This window comes from Bombus fervidus, chromosome 9 (genome assembly GCF_041682495.2).
Source record: "Bombus fervidus isolate BK054 chromosome 9, iyBomFerv1, whole genome shotgun sequence".
NCBI lineage: Eukaryota > Metazoa > Arthropoda > Insecta > Hymenoptera > Apidae > Bombus > Bombus fervidus.
Window position 1 is genome coordinate 6,608,674 of NC_091525.1, and position 22,103 is coordinate 6,630,776.

At 35.0% G+C, this 22,103-nt stretch overlaps 4 protein-coding genes and 1 long non-coding RNA gene across 7 annotated transcripts; 3 read left to right on the plus strand and 2 right to left on the minus strand.

Moving 5' to 3' along the window:
• The first annotated feature begins 1,155 nt into the window (after positions 1–1,155).
• LOC139990735 (uncharacterized) lies at positions 1,156–1,642 on the plus strand. Its single transcript, XR_011800637.1, has 2 exons — positions 1,156–1,292; positions 1,608–1,642. It is a non-coding gene; the product is annotated as an uncharacterized lncRNA (long non-coding RNA).
• Positions 1,643–5,664: 4,022 nt separating this feature from the next.
• LOC139990724 (uncharacterized) lies at positions 5,665–14,432 on the plus strand. The gene is made up of 6 exons (XM_072010196.1): positions 5,665–5,817; positions 11,153–11,375; positions 11,718–12,448; positions 12,805–13,006; positions 13,084–13,302; positions 13,674–14,432. The coding sequence occupies exons 2-6, from the start codon at positions 11,190–11,192 to the stop codon at positions 13,752–13,754; spliced, it is 1,419 nt and encodes a 472-aa protein (XP_071866297.1). The 5' UTR covers positions 5,665–5,817; positions 11,153–11,189; the 3' UTR covers positions 13,755–14,432.
• LOC139990732 (ADP-ribosylation factor-like protein 3) lies at positions 14,090–16,053 on the minus strand. Its single transcript, XM_072010206.1, has 5 exons — positions 15,931–16,053; positions 15,368–15,496; positions 15,109–15,240; positions 14,592–14,828; positions 14,090–14,507 (listed from the first exon to the last, which is right to left on the minus strand). The coding sequence occupies exons 1-5, from the start codon at positions 15,931–15,933 to the stop codon at positions 14,466–14,468; spliced, it is 543 nt and encodes a 180-aa protein (XP_071866307.1). The 5' UTR covers positions 15,934–16,053; the 3' UTR covers positions 14,090–14,465.
• LOC139990730 (uncharacterized) lies at positions 15,611–18,149 on the plus strand. Of its 2 annotated transcripts, none has more exons than XM_072010203.1 (7): positions 15,611–15,689; positions 16,233–16,487; positions 16,555–16,745; positions 17,035–17,164; positions 17,238–17,364; positions 17,653–17,827; positions 17,917–18,149. In XM_072010203.1, exons 2-7 carry the CDS (start codon positions 16,237–16,239, stop codon positions 18,084–18,086), a joined length of 1,044 nt encoding a protein of 347 aa, XP_071866304.1. In that variant the 5' UTR covers positions 15,611–15,689; positions 16,233–16,236; the 3' UTR covers positions 18,087–18,149. The 2 variants fall into 2 exon arrangements, with proteins under 2 accessions (XP_071866304.1, XP_071866302.1); XM_072010201.1 differs by lacking the exon at positions 15,611–15,689 and adding an exon at positions 15,950–16,091.
• Positions 18,150–18,172: 23 nt separating this feature from the next.
• LOC139990731 (uncharacterized) lies at positions 18,173–21,474 on the minus strand. Of its 2 annotated transcripts, XM_072010204.1 has the most exons (5): positions 19,949–21,474; positions 19,247–19,421; positions 19,085–19,180; positions 18,603–18,808; positions 18,173–18,321 (listed from the first exon to the last, which is right to left on the minus strand). In XM_072010204.1, exons 1-5 carry the CDS (start codon positions 20,070–20,072, stop codon positions 18,173–18,175), a joined length of 750 nt encoding a protein of 249 aa, XP_071866305.1. In that variant the 5' UTR covers positions 20,073–21,474. The 2 variants fall into 2 exon arrangements, with proteins under 2 accessions (XP_071866305.1, XP_071866306.1); XM_072010205.1 differs by lacking the exon at positions 19,085–19,180.
• Positions 21,475–22,103: the final 629 nt, after the last annotated feature.

Here is a 22,103-nt window from a genome sequence, read left to right on the forward strand (position 1 = left end):
TGGTCTGCGTCCTCAAGGGATATTCAATTTTTATTACAAATTATCAGTTTATAAGTTTGCAACGCTATGTAAGTAAACGCAAGAAAGGAAGATCTATTTTCTTATAGCAAGCAAATACCCTTCTTTTAAGTAATGTGGGAAACTTGAAACGTCTAACTTATGATCGATGCAATAGATTATATTCAACGCAAGCAAAGACTGTGATCGTAATTGCGTGATCTCGAAATTGCTCTAAATTGACTTATTTATTCGCATACATTGATCGAAAACATTGTGAACTCATGTTTAACAGATTATAATACGTAGATATGTCTTATACGTAGATATGTTTGTGAAAGTCTTGCATAAGAGAATATGTCGCTGCTGTTTCTGCAGAGCAGCTGTAATATTGTCTTTGTTACGCAAGGGTATACCAATAGTAGCTCCCACTAGACGTAGGAAAGAACAGTGCGAATGGTAGAAAAAATGGCCTGAAAGTCGGCTAGATCAGAAAATCATCGAAGCAATACTAATATTAAATAAAACTGTTACCAAAGTAATAACGGTGCTCTTCTGGTTGAAATAAAATCAAACACGATATAATTTGCGGCATATGTGCTTACTTAGTAAACTTAACTTATGTTCTTTCATCTGTCACATGTGTGTGAACGTGATTAATGATAAACTATATCGTACTCGATCTTATTTTAAATAGGGTAATGGCGCAAATACATTAGAAAAGTTCAGTTTGAAAAAAGAACACAAATAAAAAAATTTCATCTTTAAACTAATAATGTTTCATGGATCAGGTAACAGTATTCAGCCGTCGAACTTCACGATGTGTTTAAAGGGAACATTAGATCTCCAGGCAGAAAACTCCCTCCAGTGCCGTGGTGGGGATGACAACAGAATGCAGAACGAGGCAGTTTGGGAGTCTTGTGTGCTTGGTGTCGTACGGGAATTCACTGCATATATACGTAACACTTGCGACCAATGGTTACTACGTATCCATCATTACTTTCAAAATGGACAAATAAGAAGCTCACGTCTTCGGTATTTCTTTGAAAGTGAATGTGTTCATCAAGAGGAACTTCCCAGCTGTCACGCGGATCGTCAAGTCTCCACGGTTGATTGTTAGTGTCAGATCGCTTGCCACGTGCTCGAGGTTGATACTAGGACGTGATACTAGAAGTGTAGACGGCTTACGCTATGCCTGGTTCGAGATCCAGAGGATGAGACTCGATAGCATCAACTGCATAGATGTAAAGGCACCATTCTATGAGCAACGTCAGCATCAGGGCGAAACTTTCAAGGTAATATACTAATTAGACCTGTCTTTGTTTTTACATGATTTTGAGTTGACACAATTTAGAAGGAAGAAATCATTTAAACATTTTATAGTAGAAACTGAATGTTGTTCAATGTGATCAATTTGCGATTTTCCATAATTTTGTAGATTTTGGGATTTTGAATGTATCTTTTGTAAAGTATATGGATAAAAACATATCTTTTAAATTAGGTATTATTTCGTACATCTTCGATTTATATTTTAATCGGTCGTATTTCAAATGTTAATAATAAATGGAATGATCATGTATAGTACTCTAAATTTCCTATCGTTATCACAGGTATTTCACATCAACTAATGAAAAACAGAGAAAAGGATGTAGAAATGGGATATTTTTACCTACGACGCAACTCAGCAAGGCGCTCATCAATAGTTGTACCAATATGATTATACCGAGGATTTGTTCGAGATTATTGGCCGGTATCAGGATTGACAGTGTCGTTCCACGAAAAGTCGGAGTTTTTTCTAGCAGGCAAACCTCTCGAACTTAATCGACTTAATAAAATTCGTCTTGATAATCTCGAATTGATCGCAGAGATGCATGGGTAAGCCGAAGAGTAATCCATCGTTGATGCAATGAACGATTGCATTGACTAGAATATAAATCGCTTGCAATGCCAATACGCAGAGGTGATATAGCAAAGACAGTGGACGCAAACTCGCAGTACGTTGCTAGGAAATAGTTCAATTTCTCGGGACTATTTAGATTTACTGGTGAGTTCTCCGAGTTTTGGAACATGCGAAGATAGGTAAGGCACGTCATAGAAAAATGTTGGAAACCGATTGTTTTAAGTGCAAAAGTAATCTTTATCTTGAATTGTCATATTTATTTTATACAACATACTTTTACATTCGAAATATGTATATCAAAATTATATATACTGCCGTAGATATAAGGGCGGTAGCTGATATTTAGTATAAATTGTATCCTTTACATTGCATTTGTTTTCTAAATACTTTGTCAGTCAACTCAATTCTATTATAAATATCTTACATAAAACACGTACATGGTGTGAGACACTAAGTTGATGAAAATTTGTTATATATTAATTTGTTATGTATTGTTGTTTATTGGTTATTTGTTAATAGATGTTATCTAATAATATTATCGTATTTATATAGACTGCACATAATATGAACAAATAAAAATATAAAAGCATCCAATGTATTTCTCATAACGTTTAGGGAATAAAACAAATCCCGATTTGTATTCTATATGTGAATTTGCATTAATCGAATCTTGAAGTACTTTGGATCAAACTTGGACCATGAAAGACAATCCGGAGGCATAACCGAGATTCGGCATGATTAATGTAACGATTCATTCTTTTTTAAAAATATTTGATCATAACATCGCTATGATAAGAATTATTAAGAACTGACTAGCTCTTTAGAATTGAATTTATGTTAACATGAGCGTATTTCAAATTCTGGCGTGTAACCTGTAAGAAATAGTTTTGCGAAACTGACAATGCAAGAAAGTTACATGAGGAACGCATCTATCCTGCCGTCTACATTGAGACAGCAATGACAAATTTCCAAAGACAAGCTACAAATACCAGTGGTCCAAAGATTTCGAATTGAAAAATATACTGATGTAGGAAGCTTTCGCAGACCTTTAATATTCGACGTTTCTTTTCTCAGGTTTGGACCAATTTTATTTGAAATAAAGATAAAAAAAAAAAAAACAGTTTGAAATAATGAATTATTATTGTTGTATGAACGATGTAGGGAAAGTAATTTCGTTCTGCACGAAGTTCAAAGAAATCGTTTTCAAATAATTTTCTATCTTGGTTAATTTTCTTAAACAACATGACATGGTCTTTAATGCGAATGTGGATTTGAAATATTATGTTTTGACTGTATTCGAGTCGTAGGCAAGGCGGACGATTTACTTTACAAAGTAACGACATTTGTTCTGAGAATTGATTTAATTTCAGTTACTTTTTTGCCATATGGCATTGGCCCCCACGTGTTCGGACAAACGAGTTTCTGCTGTACAGTAGAACTCCGTTTATATAATTTTTATTTATTTGAACTAAATGTTAATCAATGGCTAGTTTAAAAACTTTTGCTAATTGAATGTATTAATTTGAATTCTTATTGTATGAACGAAACAACGTAGGTAGTGGGGAGACTCAGTGAACTTCTAATCTATAAACTATTTTTACCCGACAAGTTTATATATTTGAAGTTTCACTGTATTTAAATAACACCCAAGTCTGCATTTTACTATGCTTTCAAACCCCATCGCGTCGACATTACGAAAATCCATTGAACAAAGGAAGATCCATCTTTCGTAGGCCAAATACCAACTACTTTACGCAGCGTCTTCTACATTTTTCGAAAATCAGACTCTACTGTAATGTTTACTACTCGATGACGCTCCTCTACTTTCGTTGGCTTCGATGCAACGTACGATTTATCATGGCGTGTACACGAAGGCAGTCACGCTCGCTTGCTTGCATATGTTCTCTTCTTTCATCTATTATTCACGCATACAATATTGAAGAGAGTCCGGTATAAATCAATATTTTCGTGTGAATAAAAATATACAGACATAATATGAAATTTGTAAAAGAGAGAATGGAACGTTGCTGATGATGATTGTAACTATAAGGCGTTTTCAAACTTGAATACTATTAACAATGGACGAAGCTGCGAATAAAATTATAGATACGACACGTTGTCTTCTAGAAATAAAACAAAATTGAAGAATAAAGATGATATGGCAAAGCATTTTCTGATATCGTAGTGCTGAATGTTCAGGTTGCATAATAAACATGGTGCATCGTTTATGAGAGAACAAACAAGACAAAAGAGTAACAGTAAAGGTATTTTCACATTATAGAGCGTAGAGTTTAGTGCATCATAGCATCAAATTGCATCATAGCGAAATTCCTGTGTTCCGCATCGAGCATCGGAGTTCATCGAGCAAAACGTAGATGAAAACAAGAATTCTGATCTCGTAACGGTGTTTCTCGAGCCTAGCAGCACGCGTGCGTAACTAAACGCCACGGTATTTTTTTAACGCAATCAGTGCCGGAAAGAAGTTACTTCGACAGCTGTTCGAGCGATTTATGGGTTACTTAACCATTTGATGTCCAGGTTTTTTTTTCGAGTTCATGGGGAATATACAAGAAATAATAGTGCTAGCAAAACAATTTACATTAGGTTGTTCATTACCATGATCACATCGGTATATTTCGAAATAAAGTATCCGAACACTTATCAAAGAAAATATTACACAACGCATTATTATGTAAATTACAATATATTTATTAAAAATATATATTTACCAAAAAAATAATGTGCAGCACGAATAACCGTCTTAAGCATATAATAAATATATTTCGTAAATATGTTTTGTGTTGAGCACATGGTAACATAATTTGTTCATCTATTATACATTCCGAGATTTGTTTCAAATTTTACCAATACAACCATGATGATCGGATCTCATTACAGTATTAATGAAATTTCAAAATGTGAAAGTATAACATATACAATATATTCATCAAATGTTTGTATAAGCGTTGAAATATATAGTTTCGTGTCACTATGTGTCACGGGTGTTGAGCGGTTTAATGTGGTTGAATGCCAAGAAACAGTGGTTATCGAAATCTTGGCAACTGGCCATAGAATTTCGAACCGGTTAGGTTAATCTTTGTCGTGAGTAGATGAGACTCGACCTTGGCACCTCGAATTCAACGGATTGCGCCTTGTTGACGCGCGTTCTCTAAATTCATTTCGGGGTCAATGACTGGTTGCCAGCGAGGGCCACCGAAAGTGGCGATCCTACGCGCGATACAAGCCGGTTTTATCGACCATCAACCTATATACAGGAAACATTTTTATAATTCTGGTAATTCTTCGAAATTTCACAAAAGGTTCGTACCTTTTCTGTTTCTATTTCAATACGTGTAGTTTGATATTTTGATATTCAAACTTGCTGGTTTATGATTGAAAATATGTGGAAGAACCGCAGTAAGCAATTTTAAGAATCAACAATACATATGAAGATTATAGCGGTAAAACACGAAATCAAAATAAAAACACCAACAAAAATTGATTTCCTATCTTTTCTCCGTTTATAGGTAGTCTTCGCTTATTCAAATAAAGAATTTAAAAAAAAAGTGCAATACTCGAACGTTCCAACAAACAATAATTCAAGATTCTTTCATGCAAATTCGTATTTACAACCTGAATACACAGAACCTTCGGAGAATATTTGAGAATACATAAAGGATACAGAAGGTGGCAAGGAACTACAAACGATGCACAGTGTTATCGACTTCTCGCTCGCTGCTGAGTGTACCTACCTGCTCGGGTAGGTAAGTACCGTTCGTCGAGCTACCTTCGACGGCAGTCACGCCACAACCTTCGTCGTGTCAGGTGCGCACGGAGATCAACGGGACTATCTTCGGTTATTCGCGAAGTCTCTCATTGCCGGCGTCAACGCAATTCTTCTCTGCATCGCTGGTGTCCAGGTAAATCCACATATTTGGAATCGACTCGAAAGTTCATCGACTTTCGTGTGTTTTTCAGCAATTTTTGTTCGTGAAAAGAGTTTAAAATGTATCTAAATGTGCGAAACTTGTTTCTTCGTTGGAATGCAAGAGCAAAAAATGAGGAAACAGAGCCTGAATTTCAAGTGAGTCTGAAGTTGGAAGATTCGTAGGAGAAGATGCATAGATTAATTTTGATGAAATTCGAAGCGTTTTCATTTTAATCCGATGTGTTTAGATTTACGATGCGTAACGAATGGCGGTGTGTCAAGCTTCAATGATCATAACCATCGAAAACATAATTGAACACGCTCTAGTTGATCGTAACTACCGTTGTTGAGCTTTTCCGAATTTTCATAACCTATTAAGTAACTCGATTGTAATACCGTTTTCTTTGCTTCGTTTCCTCGTGAAACTTGTTGTGCGATTCTTAACGCTTTGAGTTTCTTGTGTACGTTATTTCCACCGAAAATTCAAGGTTCCTGATTATACAAAACGATAGTTTATCGGTTGACTCGTAAACACAATGAAAAGTTGCATAACTCGTCGATTAATTAAAACAGAAACATGTTGCACTTTGACGAAACAATATTGATGGCAAATATACGTTGTGACCGATTTATTTTTAAAATAAAAGTTTATTTCAAGGAAACGTGTACGAGGAAACGAATAATCGTTCGACATAAATTTTACAGAATTTCGTAACGCTATTGTAAATATTGTAAAACAAGAAAATTATCGTTATCTACGATAAGCTATTCATAACAGTGACATAATTTTGAGCAACTAGAATTTACATAAATGGCAAATAAAAATACATTGCGCATAAGCCAATTATTTCTTCGTTTCAGTGTTTGTGAAGCCTTTTAAGATAAAGTTTATTTTTAGGTAATAAAAGTAATAACACAATAGCGAATTAACACATTACATGATCAGGTCGCGCTTTTTTAATTCGTAAATCAAAAATTTGCCTAATCCAATCTTATATCTTATTTCATGTTCTATATTCTGTACCTCAAATCTTACATTATGTATCCTTATCATGTATCCTACAATCGATACTCCATTTTCCATACCTAATAAGGTAAGTACATTAAAAAATTGTATATTAGACTCAACGATTTCTATTCCACTTCCACCGCTATTCACATATTCTATATCCTACATCCAATATCTAATATCCACTATACCATATCCATTATCCCAAGCCTCTTGTACAGTTCATAATACCATCCCACATTCCATTTTTCATATACCTTATATCACATCCTATATCCTATTAGTATTACTAATCTTTCCATTCTATATCTCATGTCTCATAATCCCATTCTCAGATTCTATATCTCATATACAATATACCAAAAAAATGTCTGCTATTCTTAGTTTCACAGCACATATATTCATCCCATATCTAACATTTCATGTTTTCCATTTTCTCTCTTGTTCCATATCCAGTACTTGCAGCCAATATTTTTCACCTTAATATCCACAGCACGTATCACCATTTTACATTTCGTAATTCATATTTCCATCATCATTTTATAACACATTTCCTGCATGCCCTGTTCTACATTCTATGTAGACATTCTATTTTCTTTCCCTACATTTCAAGACAAACTACTAATTTTCCTGAGCACATGTCCCATGTATCTTACACATTCCCAAGCACATGTCCCATATCTATATCTAAATTTCTTTCTCTTTATTTCATTTCCTAATTATTAAATTCTCCGTCGCATATTTAATATATACAATCCAATAATCCCTATTTCATACCATTGCTCCATTTCATACAGAAGGCACAAATTACCCTATCCAAAATTACAGTTCATTAAATTCCACATATACACCATCCAATACCAATATGCTACATCCAATGTTCCCCATCCTACACCGCTACACCATTCCTTACAGCCGATATTCTTTGTTCTATGTCTCTCATCACGTTACCCCTCACACGTTAGTTCATTAAATATATCCTTTCAAACTAGATGCACGAGATACATCATAAACTGTCCACAAAACATACAAAACAGCACAAGAAATCGACTCTTCCCACAAATGAAATACACTATCCCACATCAATATCCCACAAAATGAAATTCGTCGTCCACAAAAATCCCATAAATTCCACAAAAGTCGACACTTCCCAATATTGCTCTCCTACAAAACAAAATTTGTTGTCCACAAATTACTCACAAAAAGGAATTCATTCTCCACAAATTAAATTTATTCGATTTCTGGTGGACAGTTTGTGGGTGGCGAATTTCATTTCGTGGGATAGCGATTTTCGTTCCTTATGTGTCAATTTCTTGTCGGTTTTGTGGGAAAATTGCGGGAAACGAATTTCGTTTTGTGGGAAAAATGTGGGAAACGAATTTCGTTTTGTGGGATAGCGATTTTCGTTTACGGAAGTGTCAATTTCTTGTGGGTCTCGTGGGAAATTTGTGGGAAAGCAATTTAATTTTGTGGGATATTGGATTGCGTTTATGGAATCAATTTCCTATAGGTTTTGTGGGGAATCGACTCTGTTCTGTGGGAAATTTGTGGGAAGTCACTTTCGTTTTGTGTGAAATTTGTGGGCAACGAATTTTGTTTTGTGTTTTGATTTGTTGGAATTGAAATGTCCTATAGGTCCAGTTGGTTATAATTCACGCTTTGTGGGTAATATATATTTTTCACTTAAATTGTATTTTTCAATTTTTGGAGAGGGGGGATTTACGATGTTATAGGGAATAAGAAATAGGAAATGAGTTTGAGATAATTGGTAGTATGATTTGAAATGTAGGGCGAAGGAAATAAAGTTTAAGCTATGCAACACAGAGGAGGAGATATGAGATATGAGATATAGTTTAAGAAACATTGGATATAGTATGTGAAAGACAACATGTGGAAAATGTACGATGAAATGAAAGACGTGGGAATATTCGGTATAAGATAGGGAATAGAGTTATGTGCTGTGGAAACTAGGATAGAAGGGGAAATAGGGAATATGAAATATTTGATATGGAATGGAGAGGTGAAGTTTTAGAAGTAAGATGAAAGATATCGGTTAGGAATACTAATTATGAGGTATGTGAGATAAGGAATATAAAGGATAGAATATGGAATAGAAATGTGAACTATGAAATGGCCTTGGGATAATGGATATATTGGGATAATTTCGGTAACTTTTTTCAAATTACGTTTTAACGTATTATTCTTTATTTTCAAAAGGATTGAACTCGTAAATGTTTTTCTTTAATTGAAACCTGCGTCACGCTTATAACAACGGGGCCGGAAAATTTGCACGCCTGGAAAGCCAGAGGCACGGAAAACGATACGTGGCTTAAATGGATCGCACGGGATGGCAAATTGTACTGAACGGGTACAGAAAAATACTCTGACCGTGTCTAACAAGCTCTTTTAATTGCGCTGTAAAATGCCGGTACGTCTATACGTATCTATATGTATGGATGCTTGAATGCCTAGTAAGTGCTTATTCTTATCCTCTTGCCTTCTGCTGGTTTGCATCTTGACAGAGCTGCGTCACCTATCCGAGAACGGTACGCGTTGTTGAACAAAATCATTAATAATACACGAATTGTACCGTTATCCGGTTGACTCTTTGTTCGGTACGCTTATTCGAGCAGAGAAGACTGAACAGGGAAGAAGAAAAATACAAGAAGGGAATAGAAAGGACACGTAACACGATGTGCTGGAACATCGCGAGATCGTGGTTCCCCGAACCTGAAAATGGTGTCGATGTCCGGATGACCTTGGCAACTAACCACGAACCGAGAGTTCTCCTCGCTTTCCCTCTCGTCCGCGCGAGAACGATCTGCATTCTGCACTTTCTGTGTTCACGATCGAAATCGATAAATAAGCTTGCCTCACGCGAAACACGCTGGCTAATTGTAAGAAACACTTTCCTGGACGATCTCACCACGTTACACTCTGATTCAGAATGTTTTTCGATCATCTTGATGCTCCATTGTCTTTCTCTTTAAGGTTCGAAGCCCGATTTTCCACGGTGAATCAGAGAAGAAACTTGTTTAAAGAAACAAAGAAGTCCGTTTTCAATTTCGGTGCCGAATGTGAGAAATGTGAATCAGTTGACGGTCGTTCGATTGACGCGTTGAGTTCGGCGCGTTGGAGGAACGATGAGTAACAGTCTGTACCGTTAGTCCGAATCGTTTCTCCAACTGGAGAATGTCAATTTCATGCGGTTTACGGTACTCAAATTGCGCGTTAGAATACAACGCTTCGATTGTTGGCCAGTTCCTTTTCAATCACGATCGTCCTTCGGCTATTTACTTCTGACAGACATTGATCTACTGTTCTCTTCGGGTCTGTATGATCCGAGATAGATGATTTATTTCAATAGATATTATCAGACTGTAGATAATTTTTAAATATTTGATCCAAATATTTAATATAATTTTTCTACCTTCTGTGTATTTCGTGCATTTTATAAATAAAGTACTCGAGAAAGGAATATATCTGGAGAGATACAAACGTGATGAAGTGAAGGGAGTAATAGAGTTAAGTCGTGCCTTAAAGGACTAAGTATCTTACGAAACTCGATGACGAACGAGATATGATTCTGTCAGTAGATTGATCAACTCCGTTTTCTAAACACTCAATTTCATTAACCAAGTGCATATCGTTGTTCGATTCTGTTCCATGATTACTGTTCAACTTCTCAGAGAACAACTTCTATCGTTGGATTATATTTGTGCGCCTCATATAACGACTCTCCTATTCGTAAGCAATCGAGAAACGCAACCGATGTAGCCTAGAAAAAGATTAATTTTCTTACATCACAAAGATTGTTAAGATTGTTATTACAACATTATATTACTATTTCAAATCACATGATCATTCTTGAAGAACCTGATAATTTTCTACTGACTTTTTGGAGTAACTTAAGTTTTCGTATATTTCTTGATATACTTAAAAACATGACATATACATACATACGTAGAAGTAGGAGAAACGCTACTTTGGGAGATTCTAGGAAGACTTATGAGATGGCAATCGAATAAGGGACAACGTTCAACTGATCGTTGGTCGGATAGCATTCTACGTGCAACGGTATTCAAGTGTCCACGAGCCGAAACGTTTCCGGTGTATTACTCACGCTTAAAATCCTGCCGACGACCTGGATACAGGCGCGGCATCCTAAAATAACTCGACCACGATCAAGATCCGGTTGAAGGTGAACGACTTTTCCATCTTCGTCGTGCTGTAGGACCGAGAATCAGATTCCAGAAATGTGAAAGAGGGACATGTTATGTTAATCTGTCGCTTCGTTAACAAGTCTATATTCTTGCAGAAACAAAAGACTGACAGAAGAGAAACAATAGGGAAACATGTGGTTGCCGAGGACGTGCATCCTGTTGGTTCTGCTGGCTTCGGCAAAATGCGAAAAACACGAAGAGGAAGATGCTTCAACCGTGTTTCTCGAGGCTGCCAAATCCTTCTTCTCGAATAAGGACAATATTAATGGTCTACAAGGATTGGCAAGAGCGTTCTTGCAACTAGATGGCAGAAAAGAGGTAAGATGGCACTTGGAGTATAGTTATTTGCACTCGAGGAGTATTTTAACATCCGTTTCTATCGTTCGTATCCGATAAAGATACCACAAATAATATAGTATGCATAGAAATACGTTTCAATATACTACAAACACTTTGACATTTGCTAATTTATGTGCCACGAAATTGTAAGAAATTAATTAAAAAATCTATGAGATACGTAGAATGTGTAAAAAAAAATTAGCTTATTGGTTGCATATAGCACAATTTCTAAAATACGAACAATTAATTATAAGGATCTTTACTTTTGCAAATGTTTATATGTTAAAAATCATAGTAATTGTATACAATTCTATCGAACAGGTCAGCAACGTGTTCGACGGAAAGTCCAACCTAGACGGTATCGGTCAAATCGTATCTGGCATAGGAAGTTTATTCTCCGGGAATGAAAACAGCCAGGGAATCGATTTCTCCATGATTGGCTCGGTTCTCGATGGTGTAATGAACTCTGATAAAAGTACCAAAAGAACAGCTAGGAGCGTGGAAACAAATCAAGAGCATGGAATCGATCTAGAAAACATCGTGAACGTGGGAAGCATGTTGATGGGTCAACGTGGCAATTCCGACTTATTGATGGGATTGATACCGATGCTGCTGTCGAATCTTGGCGGCGGAAGCAACGAAGTTGACAGTGAACCTAATAAGATACACGATCACTCTGGACATTCTTGGTACATGCCACCGATCCTTGAAAATTTGCACGTAATGTGGGACCACTTCAGCAACTCGGAACTAGGTCAAACATTGTGGAAGAAAAGTGGCCTGGCGCAATTTGTCGGCCAAATGTCAGACTCCAAGGGACGTATTCAATACGAAAAATTGCTGGAAAGTTTCGAGAACCCAGGCCTGCGTCGCAGATGGATACGATCGCTGACGAATTATATCGGAGAGTGGATTTCCCATATCTCTGATCCGCAAATTCAACAGCGCTACTTGAATACTGTTCAGTTCGTGGGAAATAGTTTCTTGAAGTCTCAGGGATTTCCAAAATCGGCCATGTTCGATTCGATGAGACCGGCGGAAAGTCTTTCTAGGTACTATCACCACTGTTCTACCATGCTATAGTTAAAATTTAATCTCTTCGCTGTTTCTAAAATGGCGATGTATTGCGATAGCAGTGCAATCAAATTCTGGATATACTTTCCTTATGTGAACTTAGTGTATCGATATTTATCCATTGATAGTAGAATACATGTACATATATTTCTCGTATAGTAGATTTTAAAACAAGATTTACATATTTGACCATGTATCGTTGCAAACAGTTACGAACGAACAGTATATAAAACATTGTAATTGGCAGTTTTCTGAATGTTTAATCAATTAAAAATGAATAAAATGGTGCTTATTTTTGCGATTTCCATTTCATAGCGTAATTATATTTCGACAGATTAGTGAACGCAGTGGGAAAGAGGTACTTAGGGATGAAAATCGACAGTTCGCAGTATATCAAACCAGCTGTGTCGTATATTAAGGAGTTGATCGCCCTGGCTTCCGAAAAAGGATTCATCATGTCTCGAGTGAACGCCAGAGGAATCAGCAACAAGCTCAGTGATATGATCAACAATGACATTATTAATCCAATGTTACAGGTAACAAATGAAACAGAATATATAATTGAATCTGTCCTATTATAGAATCGTGTGTTAAATTAAGAATCAATTTGCAGTCTTATCGAGCGTACAAGTGGGCAATTAAAATGCCGCAATGCGCCAGTCAAATTCTGTGTACTATCAATGAAAGGAACGAACAAGATACGGAGCAGCCTCGTTTAAGAAGTACCTTATTGAAAGCGACGAGTTTTCCTGCTGCTTGGGCTGTCAGTTATAAATTAGAGACTAATTTCTGGGTCCTGTATGGAGCCATCATGGAACATGAAAAGTGTACTGTAAGTGAAATATCTTGACAAAGCCAATACAAGAGAGAATAGAGATATGAGATAGGGTATAATATCTACTATCAGTGCTATTATCAAAATTTAGTGATTGTGAAAAATTTGTTTGATTATTTTCAATCCAAGATAATGATGATCGCTAACTAACAAATATTTAATCATTTATTATTATTATAGAACAAGTCACTATCGTTTGTTGAAATTATTATTCTCAGATATTTTGATTCGCAGCTACTCTAGAACTTCATAGGTTAAAAAATAAAATTGAGATATCAATTTTTCTCTCTCTCTCTCTCTCTCTCTCTCTCTCTCTCTCTCTCTCTACACCTTAAGAATTTTGTTAATATATTTTCTTCAATTTTCAGCAAAAATATCCAGCTGACTGCACAGATTTCCATGAAGAGGAGATACGAATTAAAACCGAGAACATTCACAGTGAACTTTAATATCTAATTAAGTGTACCTTGTGAGAGACATTCGCGATTTTTAAAGTCAATTTCACGAATATACAGCCACACAGTATGGCTGTTATTCCATGCGTAGTATATAAAATTATTAAGCGTTAGGGAATAAAGGAAGAGGAAGCTAAATCACTGGAAAAGTTCAAAAACGTTTTAGTGTACATAGAAACACAGCTGAGAACGGAGTCGTCGAATAAGTAGATTTTTAATGTTACGAATCTTTTATTTATCTCGAATCTCACGTGAAGAATATTCACTTTTTTCATGTACATTGTGTGATTCTTTTATTTCCATGGTGCTAAATATTTTTCGGTCAAGTGTCGTGAAATCAACAGTGGTCAATTATAAGAGCACCAGTTTATAATTATTTGTATGCATCTTCTTTTTGATTCGTTATTATATTTATTTCTTTCTTTAATGGAATCTCTAAAAATTCTATTTCATAAGAAGAGCACGTGTGAGAAGGTACGTATTATAATATAGATATATTCTTTGGGACGTCGTAATTCTGAGCTTACGAAAGCTCCTTCCATGAAGGCCGGAAGTTGAATGACTAGATCTATTCGATCGTGTTCATGCGTTTGCGTTGTTTGCAACAGCTTCTGTAAATATTAGGTAAAAGCCAAATAAAATGTACGTTGGATGTACGAGGTACATCGTAAATCGTTGTGGTTTGTTGCTATTCTTTTACCAGCATTACTTCCTTTTGATGTTCTTGCATGCCCATTCAAGACCCTCCTAGAAAATGACGAAATCACGTTACGACTTTAATAAAATGCAGTCTACAACATTTAAGCCTGCTATGTTAAAAAGTTTTTGCACCTTGACTCCTTTTCCTTCGGTCGCGATACATGATTGTATCTGCCAGTCGCGATCCTTGATATTGTGCAATCCAAGACCTTCGGCGATTTCGGCCGCTGTGACAGCTTGTCCAAGATCTTGTTTATTTGCATAAACCAATAAAGGAACAGCTTTTAATTTCTCTTCTAATAAAAGTTCTGACAACTCTTGACCTGTTTCTTCTAGTCTCTTAACGTCCGCACTGTCCACGACATATATCTTTGCGGAAGAAAAAGAGAATGCAAAAAACTTAATGTTCAATCAGAAATTATTCGAGATACTATTTCACAAAACATTCGTTCAAACGTAAAACATCGAATAAAATAAAAGATCATTTCCTTTGATGACTAAATAATGAAATAAATCGAAGAAAAATCAGTTACATATTCGAATAAATTACCGCATAATAATTTTGATATAACATCTAGCTAAATGGGGTAACATATGTATCGTTTTTAAAATATTTTGTGATAGTGTTTGAATAACTGAAATAACTTACTAAAACATCCGTGTTTTCAAAGTAATTTCGCCAATAGGGACGAATTTTTCGAGCACCTCCAATATCCCAAACATTCAATTTGAATCCTTCGCTTTGGACGCTCTTTATATTGAAGCCTTGTGTCGGTGTTACCTTCAAGAAACAGAAACTTACTATAGCAAACAATCAAACTATAATTAATTTATATTATATTTTATATTTTTTATAAAATTATATATTATTTATTTATTTATAATAAATTAATTGCAAGATGAAATACCTGCGTAATATCTTCACTGGCCAAGGATTTTAAAATCGTTGTTTTTCCAGCATTATCCAATCCCAGAAGAAGCAATCGTAATTCTTTGTCTGGATTGGAACGCAATTTTCTCAAGATTGATAAAAGTCCCTGTTATTAAATACACAAAAATATGAGAACATTTTTTAACCTTATTCAAGCAAAAATCTATATGGTATTTAAATTTTTGAATTTATAACGCGCGCCTATCAATGCAGCAGACGAAATCACTTCGCGATGGCATTGGTGTAGTCGAAGGAAGTGTGTCAATCTGTCGTCAAAAATTTCAGAATTTTCTACAAATGTATGTTTGTTTGTATGAGCGGAGTATAAAATAAGCAATAAATAGAGTTAAGTAGCGAATTTTCATTCAGTGAAACGTATTGTGATAAAAGCTGTGACGTTTAAATTCAAGAATACAATTTTTAGGTTATGTTTCGTATATCTTGTCTATCTTGTGTGGAGAACAAATATCGTTTAAATAGTACGTAAAGGTGCATAGTAAGGTTGAGTGCATTAAAGATCAATTGTCTTCAGTTTATTACCATATTTTACCGTTGTTTATTAAATTGGAACAAAAAACGTGGCAATAGTCGATCACGACACGTCAAGCGTTTGGTTATCGTCCCTCGAATTTATTGTGTTGTTTCTATCGTATCTAAGGAAACTGGTGGTATCTGCGTCACCTGACCAATAGTCTTTCACGGTATTTACATATGTGAAGGCATAAATCAACAGATACATAATATTTAACTCTATTTTCATGTTAATCTATCTTCTACTTGAATAAGGATTTAATAAATAAAACTTTCATATCTTTATATGAAATCTTTATTTTGTTTTGTAGAGACATGCCATTTTATTATGCTGGTTTTAATACCAGTACATTGTTCTCTAACGATGGAGATATTAGCTTTATAACAGATTCATTTACTAAAGTATCGTTTCCTGGAATTACCGACTTTCAAATAGGTTGGAGTTACTTCCTTATTTGGAAAGGAAATGAGCTATACATTTCTAAAAAACTTGAGGAAAATAACAAAGATACAGACACAGATACAAATATTCAACTAATACAACTACCAGAAAAGTCACTGGATAGGTATATTCTTGGATTTAGATAATTAAAAACATATAGATGTTTTAGTTCAACATTCATATTTTTATAGTTGCAAGCAAGCTGCAACTGGTAGAGATAATATAGTAATTTTATCTAATGATAATGAAATATGGCTATATAAGATCTATGAGAATACTTGGAAGAAGATAATCAATTTTATTGGTGATAGCAACTATTCAGAAAAAGAATATCCTATTAAAATAATACAAGGAGGATGCACTGTAGTCCTTACTAATTTAGGTAAACATTTGCAGCATCGAGTGCAAAAGTGGACTAAACCAATTCTTTTTCTTAATATAAATTTATATCATTAATTTATTCCAATAAGCTATTCTATTTATCATGCAGTATATATTAATTATACAGAAGTGGAAGAATTAATTTTTTCCAAATGAAGAATATAACGAAATTAGCTAGAAAGCAAATTATTCAGTTTATTTAGTATTAGCGTTAGCCCATTTTTGCCATATTTTAGATTCTAAATATTTCAAATAGTACAGTTTATGGACACATCTAAAACGTGGTTTAGGTCGAGCTTTTAATGTCCCTATTTTGATTGATATACCAAAGAGGGTTCGATTCATAGACATTGCTGGTGGATTTGACCACACCATCTTGTTAGCAGAGAATGGTGACATTTATTCAATGGGAATGGGAACGTATGTACTTGATCATGTATTATTTCATAAATCAATACAGTCAAAGTAAAATGGACTGATTCGTACGAAATAGGCGTGGCCAATTAGGACACAATGATTTAGAGGACTGCGATAATCCAAGAATCGTTGACGCTTTAGCTGGCATTAAAGTAATGCAAATATCGGCCGCGGGTTGGCATACTGCCGTAGTAACTGATCAAGTAAATAAATATTTAAACTGCGAATATTTATGTAATCTTGAAAAATTAAGCAGAATCTATATAATGTGCAAAAACACATAATATATTTAAAGTAAGATTACTTATTATAATATTTAATAGACGAAACAAATTTCTATGTTGTTCATTTCAAACAAAGTTCCATTTCTTTAGTTACGTTCATAAAAATATAGGGTTCTATAAACATTCGCAGTTTATAAATATTTTTCGTACTACTAGAGCAAACCAAATCGATGGACATAGTTGGCAATAGTTATTTTTAAACCATAGGGTGACTTATACACGTGGGGATGGAACACAAATGGAGAATTAGGGCTGACAAAGCAAGAGAGCAAAGTAGTTGCTACACCCACGTTAGTAGATTTCACAAACGATCAAGACGAGAATATAGAAGTTTCTGTGAAAAAAGTTCGATGTGGAAATACTTTCACCATTTGTATGACGGGTATATTTAAAGAAAAAAAAAAAAAAAAAAAGAAAAAGATATTGTTATTTTAGAAAAAAATGTATTGCAGAAATTTACTTTTCCAACAGATGATGGAACGCTTTGGGGATGTGGATGCAACAAATACGGACAATTAGGGCAATCCCCGGAAAAACTTTCGAGTTCTTCAAAATTTGTTAAACTCGATGTCCCTTTACGTTCGGAAAGTATTAAAGATTTCAAGTGTTATGAATGGGGTACAGTCCTCGTAACAGACTGATATTGTAACTTCGTCCAATGGCTAGTTTTACAAAGGAAAAATAAAGAAGATGTTTTCCAAATATTTTCGTGTTCGGTTATTTAATGTTATGCATCAGGCGTCTCGAATATCTCCGATGATTCGTTCGCTTCTATTAATGGTAGAATAAATAACCGATTGGTCATCAACATTACTTCATCATCCAAAGAAGGCGGAGGTGTTGGGGGTATTTCGTAATTTGTTTTAAGTTTTTTACCTGTAACACAGAGATGATCAATTTTTTCTATCTGCGTATTTTCTAAACTACAATACAACTCCATTTACTGAAAAGAAATTCGTTTTAATTAACTAAATTGCATATAATAATAGGTAGGATGATAAAAATAAACGTAACAGACAAGATAATAAAAATAATAATACGTAAAAATAATACGTAAAAATTGATGAATTTCTATTATATGAATTATTTATTCTACGATGAGTTTAAATAAATGGAGTTCTATTACAGAAGAAAGATTCCTTTCATATTAGCTTCACCTGCTTTATTGTCCTTTTTAGATTTGTTCATTGTCTCGATTCTTTTCAAACTTCTTTGCAACTGTATATTAAAAGGGATCATCTTAGGATCTGCCGGTTTCACTGGGCGTGGTGTTCGGAAAGTAAATGGTAAATTGTAAGTCTCTATCTCAATTGGTTCCACGAAAACCGCGTAAATGAGGGCGTATCGTAGCTCGTTCGCGTACCTATTTAACAAAAATTGTTTTTATTTTCTCGTATTACCATTGCTTTGTTTGGTGGCAAATAAACAGCGGATAATTTGTGCATTCATGAGAATGTGTTTCCAAGAATGTGTAGAATGCACATAATACATAAAATTCTATAAAATATTCAAAATATAGTTGCTATATAGTTTAGTGAGCGAAATAAATTTCAGTTTACTTCCTATTTCTTTAATTATGTTTATAAAAATATGAATTTGCACAAATATCCGTAGTGTAATAATGAAACAGACAACTTACATATCGTAAGTAGCTTCAATCACGATATCTAATACGGAAACTGGATCGATAGTACCCGAAAGTTTGATGTCAGCTTCAGAAGAAGGTTCTCGTAAACTTGTCACGAATGTACGATCTGTTATTAAAGCATATAATAAAAATTGACAAAATTGTTTAAACTACCTTCTTATCGATTGATTTCCTGTTGACAGTCTTTCTTCTATTTCTTCACCTGCTTCGCGTTCGTCCACGATTTCGTCCCAATATGGCATTTGTTTCTGTTCAGATATTTTGTTAGCTGCTGCGATGAAAATGTTTTTCAACTCTCTAAAAAATCCTTCCCGAGTATGTTTCCTATCTTTGTAAGTAGAATGATTTGTAAGTAGAATAGCATATAGTAGAAAATATCATACACGTACATTATAAACATGCCTCTTCATAAGTATTAGGATCCTTCTGGAAAAAAAAAAGAAATTCAAAAATCTAGAATATTGTTATTTTGTTCTAAACTTTGAGATACAAAGAATCTGTATGTTGTACATTATTAGGTTGTTCGGAATAATAGCTCGTAATGTTTTTCCAATATTTTAGGTACAAACAATACGATTAAGCTTCTCGTTTACGTTTTTCTCTCTGCATCACTGATCAATTTCGCTCTTTATAATTTATACTGTTAAATGTTCCATTACGTTCGTTATCTTTTGGTTTCATGAATTTTATAAATGATCCCACCAAGCATTTCGATTCTGTCGCTTTTCACTAATACATAATTCTGACCGATTAATCGGTCTTCTAATATCTGAGTGAATTATCATGTTTTGCAGAGAATTAGGAAATGTCCCAATGCTTATGAACGGGAGTGTAATTATTCGATGAATTTGTTACCTCGGAGTAATCTAATTTCCCCAGCCAACCAACTGACCAAAACACTCATGTAATACTCATCGAGATTCTCTCTGTATCGTACCATGTAAAGCACCAATGTATCCAAGAACCAAAAGGATGCCATGTTCGTGGCATAATCGTCAATTCCAAGAAGATCTCCTAATAATCTGTAGGGAAAGAAAAGATGTCGTATACTACAACTCGATATCGCTCAATTTATAGAATTCTAACTTAATGAGTTCTTGAGGTTTGTCGTTTTCGATACTGATCGATGTGTCAAACAAGCTCTTGAACGTACGTGGAAGCGTTGGCAGAAACTTTTTGACAAACTCACCGCAAACATTGGATTCGTCGATCGACTCCGTTTCGGTTCGCTGTAATTAACAAGCAATTTGAATTTCATGAATTCGTCGTTGAAATCAAGTTTCCGTTAACCAGTGAACGAAATGTAACGTATAGATATAAATAAATGTTCCGATTAGAAACCTTAATTGATCGAGCACCTCCATTTTCCTTGATTAAATTTGTTCTTAAATTCGACATTTCTATTCTCGTTTACCGACGAATCTTCTTAAACGATGACACGGAACATCTTCGATGACACAGGGCAATCGATGCTCGTTGAGATCGAATCGAATCTAGAAGGCGGTTGTCGGCAAGATTTCGGGATAGATTGCAATAAAAGAATAGTCAGAGTAGAACGGTTCGTTCGTTTTTTATTCATTGATTTTATTTTTTAATTTTTTTTTCCATATTTTGTTCAATATTTTCAGAAAATAACACTCCAAAGCGAAAAAACCGTATATTCTCACCAATCCCAATGTGTGTATAATATATATATATTATACTTCTCATATATAATATATATGTATATATATATAATATATATATATAATGTATACTTTTATACTTTATATATAATAATATTATGTAGAGTATAGCGCACACTTTAGACTGTTATCGATACCTTTTATAATTTTATCGATAAATTACAAATATTGAAAAACATGAAACAGACACAGCCGGCGGAGACACGGGGACTTGGGCGTCCTGGGACATCTTTCAGCGGATCCGTGAAAAAAGATTTCTTTTGTTCTTTCGAGCGCGCCCTGTCGCGGCTTCCGTTTCGCTCGATAGTTCTCGGATTGGATAGCCTCGGTTTGATCGACGACCAACACTCGAGAAAGAGATCGAAAGGTGGGAAGACCGAAGTGAAGTGGGCGAGAGAAAAAAAAAGAAAGAAGAACGTTTCTTCCCCCGTTCGTTCCTTCTCCCTCTCCGATTTTCCCGAGAAAGAAAACGGAAAGCTAAAACGGAGAAGCCAGGGAAACGGAAAACGCGACCAATAACGAGCCCCATCGGGACACGATTAAATACTTATTATATTATATTTCGGTCGCTCGAAAATCCCCGGGTCCCGGCGCGACTGACATTTTTTTTTTTATTTATATATTTTCACACCGAAGTCAGAAAGGCAATACGCAGTATGAACTTACTTAGTACATTTGTGTGTGTATGTGTGTACGCGTATGTGTGTGGCTTTTACAACTATTTTCCTTTTTGTTTCTCTCTCTGTTTTCTTCTTCTTCATTTATTTTTGTTCACATTGGTTGTGGTTCTTCTGTTACTCTTGTTGTCGTTTTCCGTATTTTATTCATGTTCGTTCGTATTTGTTCCTTTCTTTTTTTTTTTTTTTTCTTTTGTATGTTTGCTTCCACGCGTTCCTCCTGCAACTTCCTAACCTAACAAAGCTTCCATTTTCTTTCCTTGTTTATCTTTCTTTTTGTCACGAATTTTCGCCGTTTTCGATCGCATCTTATATAACTTCATATATCGATCGATTATAATTATCCCTTTCACCTCTTCGTCTCTAGCGTTTCCCTTCTTTTTTCGTCCTCCTTGTTACCGTTCAAAATTGTTTCTCTTTATTTAACTCTACGCTAGATATAGTGCTGCTTCAATCGTTCGTTCCGTCTTCCCCCGTTCTTTCCGAGTCTCGATAATCATCCGAAGATACGTGAGAGTAAGAGGGAGAGAGGAGAGATGATACAGAGAGAAGAGAAAGGAGCTTAAGAGGGAGGTGCTCTCGGAGGGGTTTTGTGAAGTGAAAATCGTATACAGACGCAGCCAATTAAATTTGTATCGAATGAAAATA

Coding starts and splice junctions, on each gene's coding strand:
- LOC139990724 (XM_072010196.1), top strand. CDS start 11,190: ATGTGGTTGCCGAGGACGTGCATCCTGTTGGTTCTGCTGGCTTCGGCA. Junction 11,376..11,717: donor AACTAGATGGCAGAAAAGAG/GTAAGATGGCAC, acceptor TCTATCGAACAG/GTCAGCAACGTGTTCGACGG. Junction 13,007..13,083: donor TTATTAATCCAATGTTACAG/GTAACAAATGAA, acceptor ATCAATTTGCAG/TCTTATCGAGCGTACAAGTG.
- LOC139990732 (XM_072010206.1), bottom strand. Junction 14,829..15,108: donor TTGAAAACACGGATGTTTTA/GTAAGTTATTTC, acceptor TCTTCCGCAAAG/ATATATGTCGTGGACAGTGC. Junction 14,508..14,591: donor CCGAAGGAAAAGGAGTCAAG/GTGCAAAAACTT, acceptor GTCATTTTCTAG/GAGGGTCTTGAATGGGCATG.
- LOC139990730 (XM_072010203.1), top strand. CDS start 16,237: ATGCCATTTTATTATGCTGGTTTTAATACCAGTACATTGTTCTCTAAC. Junction 16,488..16,554: donor CCAGAAAAGTCACTGGATAG/GTATATTCTTGG, acceptor ATATTTTTATAG/TTGCAAGCAAGCTGCAACTG. Junction 17,828..17,916: donor TTTCACCATTTGTATGACGG/GTATATTTAAAG, acceptor CTTTTCCAACAG/ATGATGGAACGCTTTGGGGA.
- LOC139990731 (XM_072010204.1), bottom strand. CDS start 20,072: ATGGCATCCTTTTGGTTCTTGGATACATTGGTGCTTTACATGGTACGA. Junction 19,422..19,948: donor GGAAATTAGATTACTCCGAG/GTAACAAATTCA, acceptor CTACTTACAAAG/ATAGGAAACATACTCGGGAA. Junction 18,322..18,602: donor TAAAAAGGACAATAAAGCAG/GTGAAGCTAATA, acceptor TCTGTGTTACAG/GTAAAAAACTTAAAACAAAT.